Here is a 17,933-nt window from a genome sequence, read left to right on the forward strand (position 1 = left end):
TTCCTCTATTAGCAGCAACGCGAAGATCTATTTTGAAAACCTAAGGTAAACTCCCTGCTTGTTCCATACTCATAACTAGTTCATTAAAACAGGACTGCTTGAATGAATAAGCAATTAGGATCTGATTACATTCAGTAAATTGTAGTAGGCTTTACTTTAAAGAATTAATAAATGATTCTCAGCTGATGTCTTAACTGTTCTCAGAAGGTGAATCAAGATCTCTTATCATACAGCCAAGCAGTGAATTTTTTTCTTCAGTACTACAGTGCTGATTTGTAACAAATTTCTACAAAGTCATTTCTTTGTAGAATCATCTTCAACACAGTGGTCACAGTTCCTTAATCAGATAATAAAAATCATGCAAATGTGTGTTTAGTTTATGCTAAAGACAGGCTCATTTAAATAATGGAACCAACGTTCATTTACTGTACCGTTAATGAAGCCTGATGCAGTGTTTCTAGAAGCAGATCTCTTACCACAAATCCAAGCCCCTCTACAACACTTTTACTTTTGGTCTGTGACAACCACACTCTAGCGATCTTCTCAATTTTGCTGTACATTTCACTGTTCCTAGAGCTATATTTTTCTTAGATACTCGTAGCACGAGATATTACTTCATACTGCATGCAAGCACTCCACAAAGAGCTGCAGCATGAAACTCAGTTTACAATGCATTGACAAGCTGTAACTGCCTTAAAAATTTTCTCAGGCTTAAAAACTGCCATGCATGTGAATGTAACTCAGGCAGAATTCTTACACTATGTTTTCTGAAGAGAAAGTCTACACTTTGTGAGAACACTTCTCATGTAAATCTGTTCAGCCCAACTGCACTCCCTGTGCAGCACTTTCTTTGTAACATTCACTTTATCCAAACACCTTCTAAATCCAAGTCCAGATTGACTTTCCAGCCCCTCTCCCCACAGGGGGCTTTTGATTGTTCCATGTTTCCCTGTACAAAATGTGGGACATTGTTCCTAATTCTGTGTGCCTTGCTTTCTTCAAATCCTGCATTACAATCTTTATTAGCTTTCTGTCTATCCAGCCATCCATCTGAACTGGAAAGATGAATATGTATATAACAATAAATCTAGCTCGCTGTCTTTTACTACTGCAACCCTTCATGCATCCATGACCCTTTCACCACTGGATTTTATCCTGTGCTATATTAGACTATGATTGGTTTTAAACTCCAGGGACCAGAAACAGCCACTTTAACACTACTATTTTTATATTAGAGCATTGCCTGTAACCTTCAGATATGTGAGGCATCTCTTCTACAAGGCAGTACACAAATGCAATACATTGCAAATCTGAGTATCTGTCTCAAGAGCTTACAAGAAAGTCAGTCAGTCAGGGAGTAGGAAAATGTCATTGTTCTCCTCTTCCAAGCAGGAAGATGAGACATCAAGTCACATAGGTCTGGGACAGAGTCTGTATTTTGATATAGATATTTATCTGCAATTGTAACAATGGCCCCAGCCTTTGGCATCCAGCATGAACACTTATGGCACTAAAGTAAACAGTGAAAGATAAGCTATATTAAAAATAAAATCAGCAAGCTACATTTACAGGAGAAAATACAAAAGGCAAGAGGCCTTATAGCCTAGCATCACCTATCAACAGGAAGAAGAAACCAGTGGTCAGAAGGAGGAACACTGGTAATGAGATTTCGTTCCCATCCTCAGAGAGTTGCAGCTGATGATGAGAATATACATGTCATGAACATATAAAATATAGATTTATATGTACAAATATACAATAGGAAATAGTATACAAATACTTACATGTAAAAATATCTTTTTTACTTTCTGCTTTTCATGATTTACAAAAGCATACAAAGTTTCCTACTGGTTAATGTTAAAGTAGTGAGTAAACCCTGTGTGTTGTGTTCCACACGTAATTCTTTCAAGTGTTCACAGTATTGGCTATTACAGTGTTGAATCTGACATTCCAGATGTTAAAATATTCTTAGGACACATTCTAAACTTAAAGCATTCATTTAAATACAGTTTAAATAAAATTCATGGTCATATTACAAATGAATCTGCTGCAGTTGAAAACTTTCTGTGAAAGTAAGCTCGGAAATGCTTATTTCAACTAGAGATGAGTATATTTTAAAATTCTTGAACTGCTTCTTGATGTGTAGATAATACAAAGTGGTGAGTTCTTTCAACTCCACCTGAAGCAGTGCAGCTAGGGGAGCTTAGTATTACAAATTATCCTCAGTAGGAATAAGGACACACAGAGCAATCTGCCATCAGATCCAGACATGCCATCACTTTCTTCAAATACCCAATGGACAAGAAAAAATGACAGGTACCATTGTTTTTGTGGTAAGAATGAATGCACTGTAGCATTCTTTATCAGCAAGGTGCTTCATGGATTCATATTAATCCTCACAACTCCCTTGTGAGGTAGATAGGTATCACCCCATTTTTTAAAGATGGAGAAGCTAGAAAGATAAATTATGATGGCTAAAAGGGAAATACTGTCAGTACTGCCTTTGGATGTTGGAGCAACTCAGAAGCATAACTGGAGAAAATGGAGATGCTCATGTGACAGACTTACTCTAACCAGCTTGGATACTGACAGCAGACTAGTTACACCAGCCAAAAGTTCAGTGTGGGCTATAAAAGAAAGCCAAGTTCCACACTGCTGGAGCAAAACTGTTGGATAGCAGTTTCAAAAAGCATAAAACGCATCATCCAAGATGGTGCAGCTTGATCAGGATGGAATGAAGCTGCATTTTAGAAGGTATGAATTAATCAAGAACCTTGAGCAAGTAATATTTTCTGATGTGAAAGCTGCATGCAGTTCAAGAACCATGTTTAGCTCATCTCTAATTTTAGCATACACCCAAGTGCTAACATGTAAAAGTATTTAGATGTTTTTTAACATTTGCTCACTAACATGAAAGACAACTAGACTTTGGAAGTCTGTATATTTCTTCATATTTCCTTTGTGGAAAATTTCTGCTAATAGCACAAATGAAACTATTTCTGCAGTACTTTCGGTACTGCAATTGAGCCAAAGATACTGATTTTAATTAACTAAGGTGATGGACAAGTTCTAAAGGACAACCAAGTTCCCTGTGAGCATCTGCACACACAGGAAATCTTATCTCTTTTTAACTGCTGAAGAAAAATCCAGTTAAAGCATAAAGTGCATTGGATGGTAAAACCCTTAGAAATAACAAGCACTGTGTCTGCCTTCCACAGTTTGGTTAGCTTCACTTAACAGCTGAACCATCACCCACTTTGTCTCCTGGTTTTAGTTTACTGTTATCCAGGCTGAAAAAAAAGCCTGCCAGATGTAAGCAAAATTATTGTAAACTGACACAATTTTGTAATATTATGCTATTCAGGAAGAATTAAGAAAACCAGTATCAAGATACCGTCCAGTTGGGGTGTGTAAATATTATTGTGTGTTTTTTGGCCCATTTAGCAAAAACTTTCTTTTCTGTGATAAACCTATGGCCTCCATACGGAGCATTTTCATGCAGAAAGTATTCTTCACACTCATCTCTTCCTGGCTCGTAATAATGGTAGGGAACTTTGCGAAAGCCTTCTGACCTAGGGAAAGAAAAGATAGACTTAAGAATTATTTCCAAGAACATCAATAATATATACTGCACCTGAATTAACTGAAATCCTTTCTGTTTATTGGCACTTCAGCTCCTTCTCTAAATTGTGTGAGGGCTTTAATTATAATTTAATGATTTTTACAGTTTGTATGAATTGTACTTTAGAAAAGGAAGCTAAAAGTGTATCTCTTGGCATATGCTGGTGTTATCGGTCAGCAAAAAGCTGAGGGGATAGCTCTTAGTTTAGTTTGGCCGTAAGGAACTATTAGTCCATGAAGCTCCATTCCTGAAGACAGTGTACTCATTGAGTAGTCCAAAACCTTGAAACGGGTCCTTGGACTGGATGAATAAGGTAGTTAGAATCATCTACATTCCAAGAAGGTGATGCAGGCAGAACTGCAGCTTTAAGAAAACCCATCCTTATCTGCTGTCAACAGACTTAAGTGTTATCCACAGCATTAACTGGTTTTACATCCTGGCTATGCAGTGGCAGCTCAGCTGAACTCTGTGAGGACAACTTTAGTTCTGTCACTCCTCATCTCAGGGCACCTAGTGTGTTTTCATAAACAAAGAACAACATATGTTCATTCCATCTGGATGACTCAGTCAGTGGGATCTGCAAATTCTAAAAAGTCTCTCTCTACACTTATGATATCCTAATTAAACAGCTGTGACTCAAATGCCTTTTTTGGGGGCTGCTCTACTAGAATGACTGCCACACTGGAGTGAAGCAGAAAACAAAGTGAGGGTCTGCATGACCTTACTCTAGGAGCTGGGGACTCTCTGCACTGGTTACATGCAGGACATGAACCAGCCTGACTACAGAAAAATGGGCTCAGATTAACCATTTATTGTTTATGACATTTCCTGCTTTTGTGAATGAGGAATTGTTTCATTTTATATTTGCTGCCTTATACTGTAGGTTCAAGCATTTCACTTGGACTTTTAAAAATAGTGTTTATAGTTATACTTCTGACAATAGAATTAATCCATTGTCACTGTAAGGTCACTAACAGTAGTTGGTTGGAATTTATGTCAGTTTACTGTGATAAAGCCTGCAGGACTTGTTTTATTATCTAATTAGAAACCCCCTACTATTCCAAACAAGCCATATATAAACTAGAAAGTTCAAGTAGGTTGCTCAATGGTGGTAAAATGTAATTTCAGGTAACTATCCAGAGTAATCAGTATCTTTCATTTTCAGGTGTAGTTGGCATGTAGAGAACTAACATATTAGTATTTCTTCTTTAGCAGTAAAGTACATTTTGTCAAAATAGCAACATACTTTATTTCCAGCTAATTCAGAAACTGTAGAAAATCTTTGATTAAAAATAGTTCCTTATGACATCTGGTGTTAGGTTTTGTAAATGTTTTTATTTTATCAACAGCAAATGCCATATCAGTACGAAGTATGCTGACAATATAGTCTCACATCAATGCAAAACACTGGGAAATGGCTGCCTGATCCATTTTTTTTTTGGATTTATGATATTAAAATCAATTGTGAAATTTTGACAAGACATCAGCATTGTAGATGCATGAAAATAATTTCCTGTGATCTTACTTGCAGTAGGTGTCATTTATCATCCCATAGACGTGAATTCCATAGCAGGCATCCATAGCCAAAATTAAGGTAAACCAACCCGTACTGAGATATGAACCTGACTGGACTCTGTGAAAATACAACATACAGAAAATAAATTGCAATGAGAAATTACCAACACTTTATCAAAGAAATGTAATCTATTACTTGGGACAAAAGACATTAAGCAACTTGACAATCTGTCAAAACTACACAATTATTTTGAATTATTTATAGATACACTCTCATTCTTGCCAGCTTGAGGCCTCAAGCTATTGTCCACAGGAAAAAAAAACCTTCAAAGTTAAAATCTGAAGTCAAACAATGCATCTCCCATTAGACAGAAAATTATTTATTTGTACATCCAAAAGATAACGATTACTAGAGCTTGTAAAATAAGATTACGTTCATCAGAAAGCAAACTACTGGCAGAGCTTGAGCTGTATGCATGTGGGTATTCACTGTTCTCTTCCACAAGCAAAATTTTACATCCTCTGCCTGAAAATTTGCACAGAGATTAAAGCTTTAAGGCCATTTTGGTGGAAAACCATATAACACAATGCTTTGAGAAACAAAACTTTTTGTCCATTGCTTTACACAAGCTTGTGCTATCATTAAGATAACAAAGCAAAGAGAAAGCACAAGAGAGCAGTGCCCAAATTGATAACCTTTGCTGAAATAACCAGTTCTATTAAATCAGTCCAAAAGTATTACCTACATGAGTGAGAACAAATGACACTCAAGGATTGGACTCACATGTTGGCTATGTAAGCAAATGTGTACACTGTTAATTACAGACCAAATCTTGTTCACTTTACTCACACAAGTGTTACTAATGGTGGACAGGGAGTCAGCAAAACTACATATACAATCTGAGCAAGCAATACATACTGCTTTACCTTGTAAATAATAAGAACTCAGCACTCAGTGTTTACAAGCAGGTTGAAATCTTGCTTTGCACATGTATGGCTTTCAGTTTGATTGAAATAAATGAAAATCATTATTTTGAAATTATAAATAACTTGTCCAATTTCCAAGAAGTTGTAGCCCTAGCTTTAGTTAATAAGTTTGAGAGAACTTGCTATGAGTGATAGGAGGGGATAATTTAACTTTATGCCATATCTTCCAGCTTTAAGCTCTGGGTACAGCAGGGAGCAGTCTGTTCTCCATCATAAGTTAAAGTAACCTAAGGTTTGCACTCAATTAAGTTTGGCTACAAAAGAACTCCCATGTAGGCCTACGTGCAAATCAGCTTTTCCCAGCACCAGTATCTTCTGAAAACATTTTCATCCTGGTGTAGGAATAAAGCTTTCATTTGGAAAAAAAAAAAAAAATAGATAGATAGATAGATAGATAGATAGATAGACAGATAGATAACATATAGCAACACATCCAGACTATAAAATCTAGCTTTTCTGTGAGACAGAAAAACCATTTTCAGGGGCTTCTTCCCAATTCAGAGCATGGATGTACCATGGTAACCTCTGGGTAAATCTGCCAATCAGTGGCTTTTAGCTCAGATTCTCTGTTACTTCCTTGCAGTTTGACAAAATACTAAGAAGATGGGTAAAAGTCTACATAAACAACCTTTATAATGACATTTACCTGACGCATATGAGACAGAGATTCAAATTCCTGCCCTGGTGAATGCTTACCATTATGGAAATTAGACTCCAAGAACTTTACATTCCTAAAGAAACTCTAGCTCTTCAAACAAATATTGTTATTTCAGTGAAAAACAACTATCTTAACCCCTTGGGAATTCTTCTGTACACAGGAACACTCAAACAACTCAAGGCTACATCTTCCATTCCTTGCCCATGTCAAACATTCCTCACAGCTTAGACAGAGTGAACTTCTATCCTTACTCTTTCCAAAAAGTCTTTTTCCTTGGGGAAGCTCCTCTGTAGAACTGACTTTATTGAGTAAAGGACAATTCTGGAAGCTAGAAATAAAGGGTTAAGTTAGTGCTGAAAATGGCCAATGGGAATAGGCCAGGATGTTAAATATTCGTTTTTCCTTAAATGGAGACCAATTATAATTGTGTATTTAACTTGACATCGTATAGCCACAAAACTGTACATTTGTTTGCCTGTTCCTCTAGGATCTCCATTTCTTCAAACAGAATTTTTCTCAAAGAGAATTCCCAACCCATTTCATGTTATTTCAGAGTAGCATCCTGCCATGATAAAAAGCTGCATTGCTTCTAACTTGCTTCCTGCGCTTGCACCAGTACACTACCCTTGAACTTTTAAAGCCATTTAAAATCATAATAACCATTTATAAAACACTATGAAGATCAGGATCCTTCCAATAATGGATATTTATTGGAGAATACTATATTGACGATAACATCTAAAATTTGCTATACTCAGGAGAAAAACAGAATTTTAAAAAAAGAGTTAATCAATATTTCATGTCCTGTTTTAACATCATTGAACCTTAGTCCTCTCATCTATATACTACAGTGGCAGAATAAATAAAAACAAGAGAGTGAGTTTCTAGATACCTTCCCTGGGAGATGAAATACATGACAGCATATAGATTATGTGTTTTAAAACAAAGCACTTATATTCCTCTCTCTTTTTTTTTTTTTTTTCCTCTGAAGACACACAGGAATATGAGGGAATACACTTAAGCAGTGGGGACTCTGGATGATTTGGTAACACCTTAGAATTCAATCTGATACTGTAAACGTACTTTCAAAATTCCAGTGAAAGCAATATTAGAAGTGTGAAAACAATTTTAGCTGTCCTTAAAAAGTCATAAATCTTGGAATACCTTTTAAAATATCATCCCATAAAACTGTACTGCAAAGCAATGTCTCAGCCCTTGTTATTATGCTAACACCATGCATGCAATTTCTTTCTCTACAGGAGAGTTTTTTTTTGGCCAGGGCTTTTTGAGTCCTATGTGAGAGTTCCTCTTGTTACTGTAATTGCATTGAAATTTCAAATTTTACTTTTACATTAGAAGTAAAGAATAGCATACATAGCATCTATGTTACTGCACAAATCTGAAGGTAAAAGAACATTCATCTCCAAATAGGGGAAATAAGAGTTAGCTAAGCGTCATCTGTAGATGCACAAATATATATATATATACGTATATATATATATATATAGGCAAATCTACTGTGATATATGTGCACACAGCAAATCCAAAGTTCTTCCCTATGGCTCCAAGTGACTTTTTCTTATACGGTAAAATTAATGGGGCACCAGATCTAGGCAAGAAATTGTCTCAACAGCTGAAGAGAAACTAATGCACTATTTTTCAAAAAACGCATTTAAAAAAGGATGATTTTGCTTTCAAGAAGTGATTTACAGCTGGGTGCAGCAAGAAAAAAGCAATGCTCACAAAAAGTTACTTTGTCTGTTTTTGTTGAAAAGGAAAGTTTACTTTGCATACTTCCTACATTACAAGGATTATTAAAGAAAAGTGTTATTGGGATGTAATTCGTTCTGCTAAATATCATCCAGCATATGCTTAACATTAAACAATTGAAAAGACCAATTAGATCAATTTAATTAAGATGCTTAAAACAAAGTATATGCTTGTCTATCTTGCTCTTAGTGAGAGTTTATCTGTTAAACATGTCATTATCTTATCTTATAATATAAAAGTGCCAAGATTACTCGTTATTTGCAAATGGCAAAACATATAATTTGCACTTTATCTGTCGTTTCTCACAACATGTTAAGACTTTTCTTCTGTATTTTAGAAGAAAATGGTAAAAATATATCTAGAATTACTAGATTTGTCACGTGTGATACAAAAAAACTTTTAATTAAAAATAATTTTAAATACAGACAATTAGACAGAGTTCTTTTGCCTCAGCTTTCCGATACTCTACAAAAAGCATATGAAATAGATATAAAGAAGATGGAGTACAGAATGCCTCATAAAAATGCTGCAGACTGAAATTCATCTTGACACCTATAACCACACTTTGATGTCAGAAAAACGAAGGAAAAACTGGTTCCTTCTTTCATCAGAGGAAAATGAAGGTATATTTTTTTAATGATGAAGTGCATGTGAGTTCAAATTGGGTGAAACTTTTGCTGTCACTTGAGTTCTGATTTTACCATTAGATTCTAAGAGGCTATTTTCTTTATTCGGTTGTCTCAGGCCTTTTATGTGGACAATCAATTCTAGCTCTATGGTTCAGTGGATTGTAATTTCCAATGAGGAGTTTCATGTTAAAATTTAAAATTGAAAAAAAATAATGTTTGTTAAGGTAGAGACAATCAGTAGACAAGTAATTTCATGTCAATCTGATTCCAGAAAATTATTTAGGAGCTTATTTTTTATTCGTTCCTCGGAGAAACCAAAGAGCACAGAAGGTCAGTAGAGAGTGTTAATTAAGGGGAAAATCTAAGAAATTTCGGACTTCAAGAAGCTATTAAGCAGCAGCCAAAAGTATTAACTAGACAAGTTTTTTTTGCCTCATTTCAAAATATTGCAGTAAAATGGAATTCAACAATGACAGATTGAAATGACAAGATTCTCCAGGCCAATTAGTTGACGAAAACACATAAGCACTTATCTCATAAGCGCTGTTTATAGACTCAGATCCTCAGTTGACCCGCCTACCAAAACTACTGAATCATCAGCAGTTTTACTTACAGCAGCTTGTCAGGCCCCGGATTAGTAAATAAATTAGTAAAACTTTTTACTAAAAAATTAGTAAATAAATTAGTAAATAAATAAATAGAATCATAGAATCACAATGTTGGAAACAACCTATAAGATAATCTAGTCCAAATGTCTTCACACTACCACTGCTACCACAAGCACTAAACCATATCTTGCAGCTCCTCATCCAGACACCTCTTGAACACTGCCAGGGACAGCAACTCCACCACTTCCATGGGCAGCCATTCCAGTGCCTGACCGCTCTCTGAGAGAAAAAGTTCTTCCTTAAGTCTAATCTAAACCTCCTCTGGTACAACTTGCGGCCATTTCCCCGGGTCCTGTTTGTTGCCTGGGAGAAGAGGCCAAACCCCTCTTCACCACAGCCTCCCTGCAGGAAGTTGTAGGGTGTGATGAGGTCTCCCCTGAGCCTCCTCTTCTCCGGACTAAACAACCCCAGCTCCCTCAGCCACTCCTCGTAAGACTTGTGCTCCAGACCCCTCACCAGTTTCATTGCCCTTCTCTGGACATGCTCCAGAGCCTCAATGTCTTTCCTGTAGTGAGGGGCCCAATTGATGTGTAATGCGATCAGTAGAGGCTTAATAGCTTGAGAGGTCCTTCAACACCATGAAAGATTTGTAGAAAATGGTTTAAAACAAATAGAAATATTTTCAATAACAGTCAGTATTTGTTTAAAAGCTGTTCAGGTAGATGTGGCCACAGTACTTCTGGATTTGTTCCTGCAGGGCATCAAGATCCTGTTAAATTTCTGGAAGCAGTGGGTGTGCTCTGGTTTGACTGGCACGGCCACTCAGGTGAGTGACCCTCAGGAGTGAGGGGGAGAGCATGTATCCCTTCTGTCCTCCCCTGTTGAAGACTTCCAGCTTGTTTTCTCCTAAGGTGACAGTAGGTTTCTGAATAACAGTCTATTTCCTTACAACTAAAAACAACAGAAAATAATTATCTACTAGCACAAACTGGTGATCCATTATTCAATTCTATGCTAACCAAATTAATGCTGCCATTGTACTTATCTTGATTGAGATTTCTGTTTTGTTGTTGTTGTTTGTTTGTTTTGTTGGTTTTGTTCGTTTTCTGAAGAAGGAGCTCTGAATGTAACTGCTGAACAACTCTTCTTTGCTGAATTAAACGTTCGCACTCCCCAGGTCACAGATCTGGTCTATGTCTTTCTCTCCATAGCAAGAGTGGATTTGTACCTACACGATTAAAGAGAGCTAACGAACGGAATGCCTCCACCTTGGAGATGACGGCAAGGTTCATTTTCTATTCACCTCTTCTTTGAGAAGAATATATACTTCTTATGCCAGAAAGCTGTTAGAAAGGAAATAAATCTAGTATAGGAGAAGGCTAAGACTCTAAATGCTGAAAAGCATTAGCAATTGCCTAGATTTAATTCTGTTTTCAGTATGACTCGGTGCTTTGTTGCTAATAATTTCATTATATACATTCCGCAGAAAAAATAGCACAAGAAGAGCAATGAGCCAGGCACCAGCACAGAGAATTGATTTCACTTGGTAAAAATGGTTGCTGTTTCTGCATTACAAAGATACCTGTTAGGCAGTTGTTTATCATAATTATTCATCCTTCTGCATGTGTGTGCGTGCACGCATGTGTTTGCTTTGCATTCCTAACAATGCAGGACATCTAATAATAAACAGCCATGCCCCTCAAGCAGTGAGCAGGCTGTCTCACACATTCAAAGGCCCACATGGTGCTTCAGGTCATTCTGAAAAGTGAAACATTTATATGTGGACAGATGTTTTATTATCCATTGTGTATGGTTTCATGCAAAGCTTAAACAAGTGTAATGCATTATGAACAGCACAGATCACATTCCAGATTCAGATAGTGACTATGCCCAACATGATGTACCTGGGAGAGGAAACGCGATGCCCACCTGCATGCCTAAAGTCTTGGCAGACCATCCTTACATCCTTACAGTGAATCCTGAAAATAAACTTCAGTCAGGTTGCATACTGTCCAACTGATCTACAGAAAATATAGGTCTTCTATCTGTATTCATATTGTGCTGACAGAACATAGAGGAAGAGGGCAAGAGTCCATCTCAGTTGAATTTGCTATGAGTACACATGAAAAGGTGACTCCTGGGTCACAAACCAGCCCAGGAGAATTGAAAAAGAGATGTAAAAATTAATTCCAGTGTCAAAATGGCTTTGAAAAAAGACAGAAGGGATGCTGCTGAATTAGAATTAGAATTAGGGAGGAATGTGTTACTGCAACAACTGAAATCCACACAGCATCTGCTTTGGTAAGTGACTTATGCATATAATTCCCATCTTTGTGTTGTGTATAATATTTTTTTTCTTTTCTCTCTTTCTCTGCTCTACTCAATAAACACATGGAAACCTGGAACAAAGGTGAAAAAGAAAAAATCAGCTTAAAGAAATTGACTTCTGCTGCTCAGGCTTCTGTATTTTCCTTATTTCTGATTTCTTGACCTGACTTTGATGCATCTCAGCTCAGCTGTGAACTCAAGCAGCAAAAGAAGGAAGTTATTTCATCCAGGCAGAGAGGACTCCTTCAGACACCTGTGCTGCTGAGCTGAGAGGAGAAAAGGACAATTCCTGTTTATCAGTAATAACTATGGAGGTCTAACATGCTGCAAAGTGCACAGGGAAGGACCTAGACTAATGAACTAGTCTAGAAGCTAGATTAATGTCTTCCTTCCAATATATATGTACTATTTTCAAGCTGATTCTCTTACTGCAAAGCCTGTGCTAGTCTTTTCATGTTGAGTGGCATTCCCTGTAGAGAACAAGAATTGCTAACTAAATTTCTTACAGCTGTTGAGCTTCTGCAGCCCATACTTACTCTTCAGATACAAATTGTGATCTCGGTGCAGACCACTTACAAAACAGTAAGCCATACTCTTAGACCCAACAAGATACTATTTTTTTGAACAAACAGACCTCAATTTTCTTTTCTTCTCCACTCTCATCCCTCATCCCCCCATTTCCAGAAAAACATATTACCTTGATTTCTTTTGAACACTTGTCTTCATTTCCATTTCATAAGTAGAAACTGTGGTCTAAGGCACAGCTGACGCCAATGCATGTGCTCAAGCTATTAGTAAAAGATGTCTTTTGAAAGTGCCCTGCTTGCAGCTGCCACCTGGGATCAGAAGTCAAGCTGCTCATGCGTGATTACCAGTAACCTAAGCCCAGAGGAGGTGTATGGTGCAGAAAGAGAACTTGAATTGCATGGCTCTGCGTATCTCCATTAGCACTTGGATTTACTTGACAAGAAAATAGATGATTAAATCAGAAGAGATCTATGTGTTTGATGTCATTGAAAAATTGATCAGTAATTTTTTCTTTAAGTTGTTGTTTGTTTTTTTTTAATTATTATAATAATAACCATCACAACTACACAACTATATTTGTAAAGACAGGAAGCTGACAGGAGGCTAAATTCACATCAGCATATTTGAGGGCCAAGCTTCTGGCATCTTTATATGTCATTCTTCTCTTTGGAAATCACCTGAGTAAAATTCACTCCACTCTGAACTCATCAGGAAATGTAGCTATTCTGTCCTATGCCAGTTTACAGCTTTCTCTACAGTACAATTAGTTATGCTTGCAGGGACTGAAGCAAATGGGATGTAGTGCCAAATTCCCTTGACAATACTCAATCATGCAAGTTAGTTGTGGCACCACAGTATACTCCTGTCCCACTCCTCTTCACTTTCCATTCGTTTGGTCAAAGCCTTCATTCAAAAGAGCTCATCTCTGATAACTGGTGACATGGGAATTGATGGCTGCAGCGTTGGCACTGGTTTCATGATTTCTGTAGGGCAGCTTTATTCATTCTTCTCGTCATCAGAAGAGTTTGGTGTGCGCTGGTTTAGCATTTTCCCATCACACTGAAGGGAGTGGAGAAGGATTTAAATTTTCATTCTTTGTAACTAAAAATGAATCAAAACTCAGAAGTGTGTCAAGTGGGAAGAAAAACCAACAACCCACAACACTGACTTTTTCCTGTATCGACATTTAAATCAACACTTGCTGTCTTGAGTCTGCACATTATTCTCCAGGGAGGATGTAAACTAAACAGAGCTGCAGTTAATCCAGAATCCCCAAAGAGAATTAATTAGGCAGGCTTTCCCACCCTTTTCTTTTGGTAATAAAGGACACTTACTACTCCTAGCTGCATATTTTAGTGGAATCTATTGTAGGTGAACACAGAAGAAATTTCTCGATAGCTCTTATCCTGTCAAGACAAGAAACTGAAGGGAGTTCCTCTAACCTTGGCTGAAAACAGCATGCATTTTTCATAAAAACAACTTCTATTAGGTTTTCTATATTGAAAACAAAAAGTAAGAGACAACTTTCTAAAGGTGCACGTTGTAAGTCCATGACGTTGGAATGGGAACAGAAGCTATTATAACGGTATTTTGGTTTTTTGCTATGGTGAAAATAAAAGAAGAGCTAGCATGAGATCATACTCATGTTCATCCAAGTGGGGAAGACACTGCACCCAGTGGTACCTAAGTATTAATTTAACATTCATGCTAAAGTCTCCCCACCAAGTATAGCAGGCAGAATGCAAGACCTTCTACTCCAGTTCCATAGATACTCCCTACAATATTGTATTGCAAAGCCACATTTAATAAACTCAAATCAGGAACTGCAAAGAGTGAACTGTTCTCTACACTGTCTATTTGTACAAGCCAAAAGATCATTTTAGGTTATGGAACATTAATATTTTTAGCAAAAAAATGAAATCTTCAATCCAGACAAATTATTCTGATGTAAAAAAAAGGAGTTAAAAATAGAACTTGTGTGGATCTGACTTTTAATTCAAATGCAAGAGGCCATAATGTATCTCATCAGTCAAGCTTTGAAGATGAACTGCTAATTAACACAGATGTTACCTTCCCCTGTACTACTATAACTTTCTCCAGATTAACTTTTTCCTTAACATAGAAAAGGAAAATAATATTTCTTTTGTCATTCTTTTTAATGTAAACTTTAATAAAACACACCCATATATAGTATAAGTATCATGCTACACTTTAGTTATGAATGTTGGGATCTCATTTTATTCTGCTTTCTAACAAACACCTCTGTTCAACTATCAAGAAAGAAGCAAATAATCCTAGCCTCTGAACTACTGAAGCATCCCCTTTCTTCTCCACAGCTCCGACTGCATAGCAGCTGACTTTCTGATGGGCACCTCTCCACAATGCTCATCGTGACAGAAGATGAGCACTGTGGAGAGGTGCCCATCAGAAAGTCGTGACAGAAGATGTAGAGATCTAATTAAAGGTTCATGTGAAATATAAGGTCCCAAACCCTCCCAACATGCAAGATTAGGTTTTGTCTCTTCCATTCTGTTCAGCATTTATGCAATAGGGTTGCATAATCTGGTTGGAGACCAGATGACTGCAGCCATTGAGATGAGTATTTACCTTGAAAGCAGCACCTTGATGGCAGACAAGACAGATTAGGTAGAACAGATAAAGAATCATGCATTTTTTTCCTCAGACATTTATACAGCAAAAAGTATGACACAGCAAACTATTTAGAGAAGTCAAATAACACCACAGAGAAGCCCATAGGGAAAGGACCTATCATAAGATCAGGGTAGATTCCCATCTAGTCCACTTTGTTGTTCCCTCAGTATCAAACAGAATATTTTTTCCCCATACTCACTGAATAGACTACAGGAAGGTAAATGAGCAACTGTACAAATGGAAGCTGGGACAAATGCTCTATAGAAGGATTTTTACTGTTTCCCTGTGATTAACTGAAGTAGCAAACTTCTAGTTAGTTTTCTGAGTCTTACCAAATCTAGCTTTTTGATCATATAGGACTAATCATCTAGCCAGCTCACTGTCAGTAAAAGCCAATGCCAAATTATCAATATGGTAAAGAGTTTAATTAGCTAGTGACTTGATATTTTCTGTTAAACAAAGTGATGAGGACAATCACAAAGCCAGATACCATCCTCTGCTTTATAAATAAATACTTTGATTACTGTTCAGCATAATATAATGCTCTAAGTGACATCCTATTTTCAGTGATTCCTAGTATAAAAAGTTAAGATTCGGATGCATTGCCACTGTGCAGGCAAAAAGCTCTTCACAGTGTAGCACCCCTGACAGCATACATTACAGGAGGCTGATGGTGTCCTCTGGATATCAAAGCTCAGGACATCAAAGTTTACAGAATTCATATCTGGATGATTTTCATTACAGACATTAGAACAAGCTAATTCACTACAACTACAGACTACAGCCCGCTTACACATGAATCCAGACCATATTTATTTGGTATCAAATTGCAAAATTCAAAACTGCCAAAAATTGATTATATCGTTATATTACAGTGAACCTCAGGTAATACTAATAGCTACATTGCTGGCAGCAATACCAGCTTAAAAATTAACAGTTCAATCACACACAATACTAGAGATAGCATCACAATTAGCTTTACAAAACAACATCATTCTTTATGACTCTTTTTCTTTTCCTCTTCATGCTATTTGCCTGATAAGCCCTTGCCAACAAAGACATTATACTAATTACAATTAGTTATACAAAGTGTGGGACAACTGAAATGATTTATTGATTTTTCCTCACAAAATAAACCTTATTAGGAATTCCAAGTGTACAGGAAGGAGAAGCCCCAGATGGCATGTTTACTCCAACATGTATGAATGTGAATAGGTGTATATAGAGGCACTCAATCCATTTAAAACTTTCATCTTAAAATAGCTGCCTGGAAAAATCTGTGTATGGTAGATTTTAAGCAATTAAACAGTGCCTATTGCAACTACTAGATATTTTGTCCTCAGTCTTGACAAGAGAAGGTAAGGTACTTAGGCAAAATATATTTCTTCTTTTTCTTTTTTTTTCTGGTCTGCAAGTCAGCATTATCTGATTAGGTCTACTTCCTACGGCTTGTTCAGTCTCGCTTATCAGACACGCTGGAAAATATTTCCAATAATAAGCCACCAGAAATCTGCCTTCATATCTGGTATCGGGCTACATATAACAGAGATCTTTTCATTTTAGTTTTAAAGTATTGCTCCATTCAGCAAGCCGACTGCTGGCTGACACACAATCTAACCTAGAGGCTATGGATCAGCAAGTAAATGCAGAAATTCTATTAGTTTTCAGACCTGAGTTTTACGCCTTTCATTTCAAATGAAATCAAAATCCTATACATGAATAGGTAAAGCACAAAGTAAAGATCCTTTCTTAAAACCATCTATTACTTACTACACGAGAGTGAGGAAGAAAGCAGTTTCTGCATCTTGTAGATACTATATTTCTTGTGCTCAGTAACTCTAGCAAGGCTGCTAAATAGCAGACATAAAAGAGATCCATTCTGAAGTAAAATTAAAACCATGAAGAACGTTATATTATGCAATATGAAATCATGCAGAGGCACAAAGACAGGCACATGCTTGCTATTAACAAAACCTCTCTAAGCTTGTACAGATAGGACCTCCTTACCTACTCCTGAATTTAAAAGTCATAAGAAAACTTTTCTATGCTTGAGGGGTTTGGGAAATAAGCATCTTCATTTAGACTAAGGAAATAGTCCAGAATGTTCATGAAAAAAATATATATTTTTTTTAAACCCAAAGAAAAAAAAAGCAAAAAGGATTTTATTCTTTGGTTCCTTCAGGAAGCATATGTACTTTTGACATGTAGTCAGATTGCCTACTCAGCTTTAAAAATAACTACAAGAGAGAGATTGATGAGTGATTGACATCTGTCTCCATTTTACCATTTGCTCTAAATAGATAAGTTCACTAGAAGTCCTCCAAGCACAAGCATCAGCATTTTGACACAGTATACAGCAAAAAGTTAACAGCAGAGGGTACAACTCACTTCTGGTATGATCTTGCAAAACTTCACTGAAATCACTGGAACAACCTCTTCCATCCCAGCTTTGTGGCTTCTAAATCTCTAGATTTCTTTACTATATACACCATTCCTATGTAATTATGCCATATGCTGTTTTCCACCAGAATGGTTGATGATGATTGTCTTAGTGAAAGAAAATCCATGGTGATTACCTTATCACAATTACCATCATACTAGCAGTTGGAGTTTTTTTGCTGTATGTCTCATTGTGC

The 17,933-nt window shown here is 36.8% G+C and overlaps 1 protein-coding gene across 2 annotated transcripts in view; it reads right to left on the reverse strand.

The window, feature by feature from the left end:
- Positions 1-547: 547 nt before the first annotated feature.
- ST6GALNAC3 (ST6 N-acetylgalactosaminide alpha-2,6-sialyltransferase 3) overlaps positions 548-17,933 on the reverse strand; it is a 209,171-nt gene continuing 191,785 nt past the window's right edge. For both annotated transcript variants that reach the window (XM_090146513.1, XM_090146514.1), the window contains 2 exons: positions 5,148-5,255; positions 548-3,572 (listed from right to left, as the gene is read on the reverse strand). In XM_090146513.1, coding sequence (XP_090002639.1) covers positions 3,386-3,572; positions 5,148-5,255 — 295 coding nt within the window. In that variant the 3' untranslated portion in view covers positions 548-3,385. The remainder of the gene's footprint in view (positions 3,573-5,147; positions 5,256-17,933) is intronic.

Source organism: Phasianus colchicus, chromosome 9 (assembly GCF_987193195.1).
Source record: "Phasianus colchicus chromosome 9, bPhaCol1.hap1.1, whole genome shotgun sequence".
NCBI classification, from domain to species: domain Eukaryota; kingdom Metazoa; phylum Chordata; class Aves; order Galliformes; family Phasianidae; genus Phasianus; species Phasianus colchicus.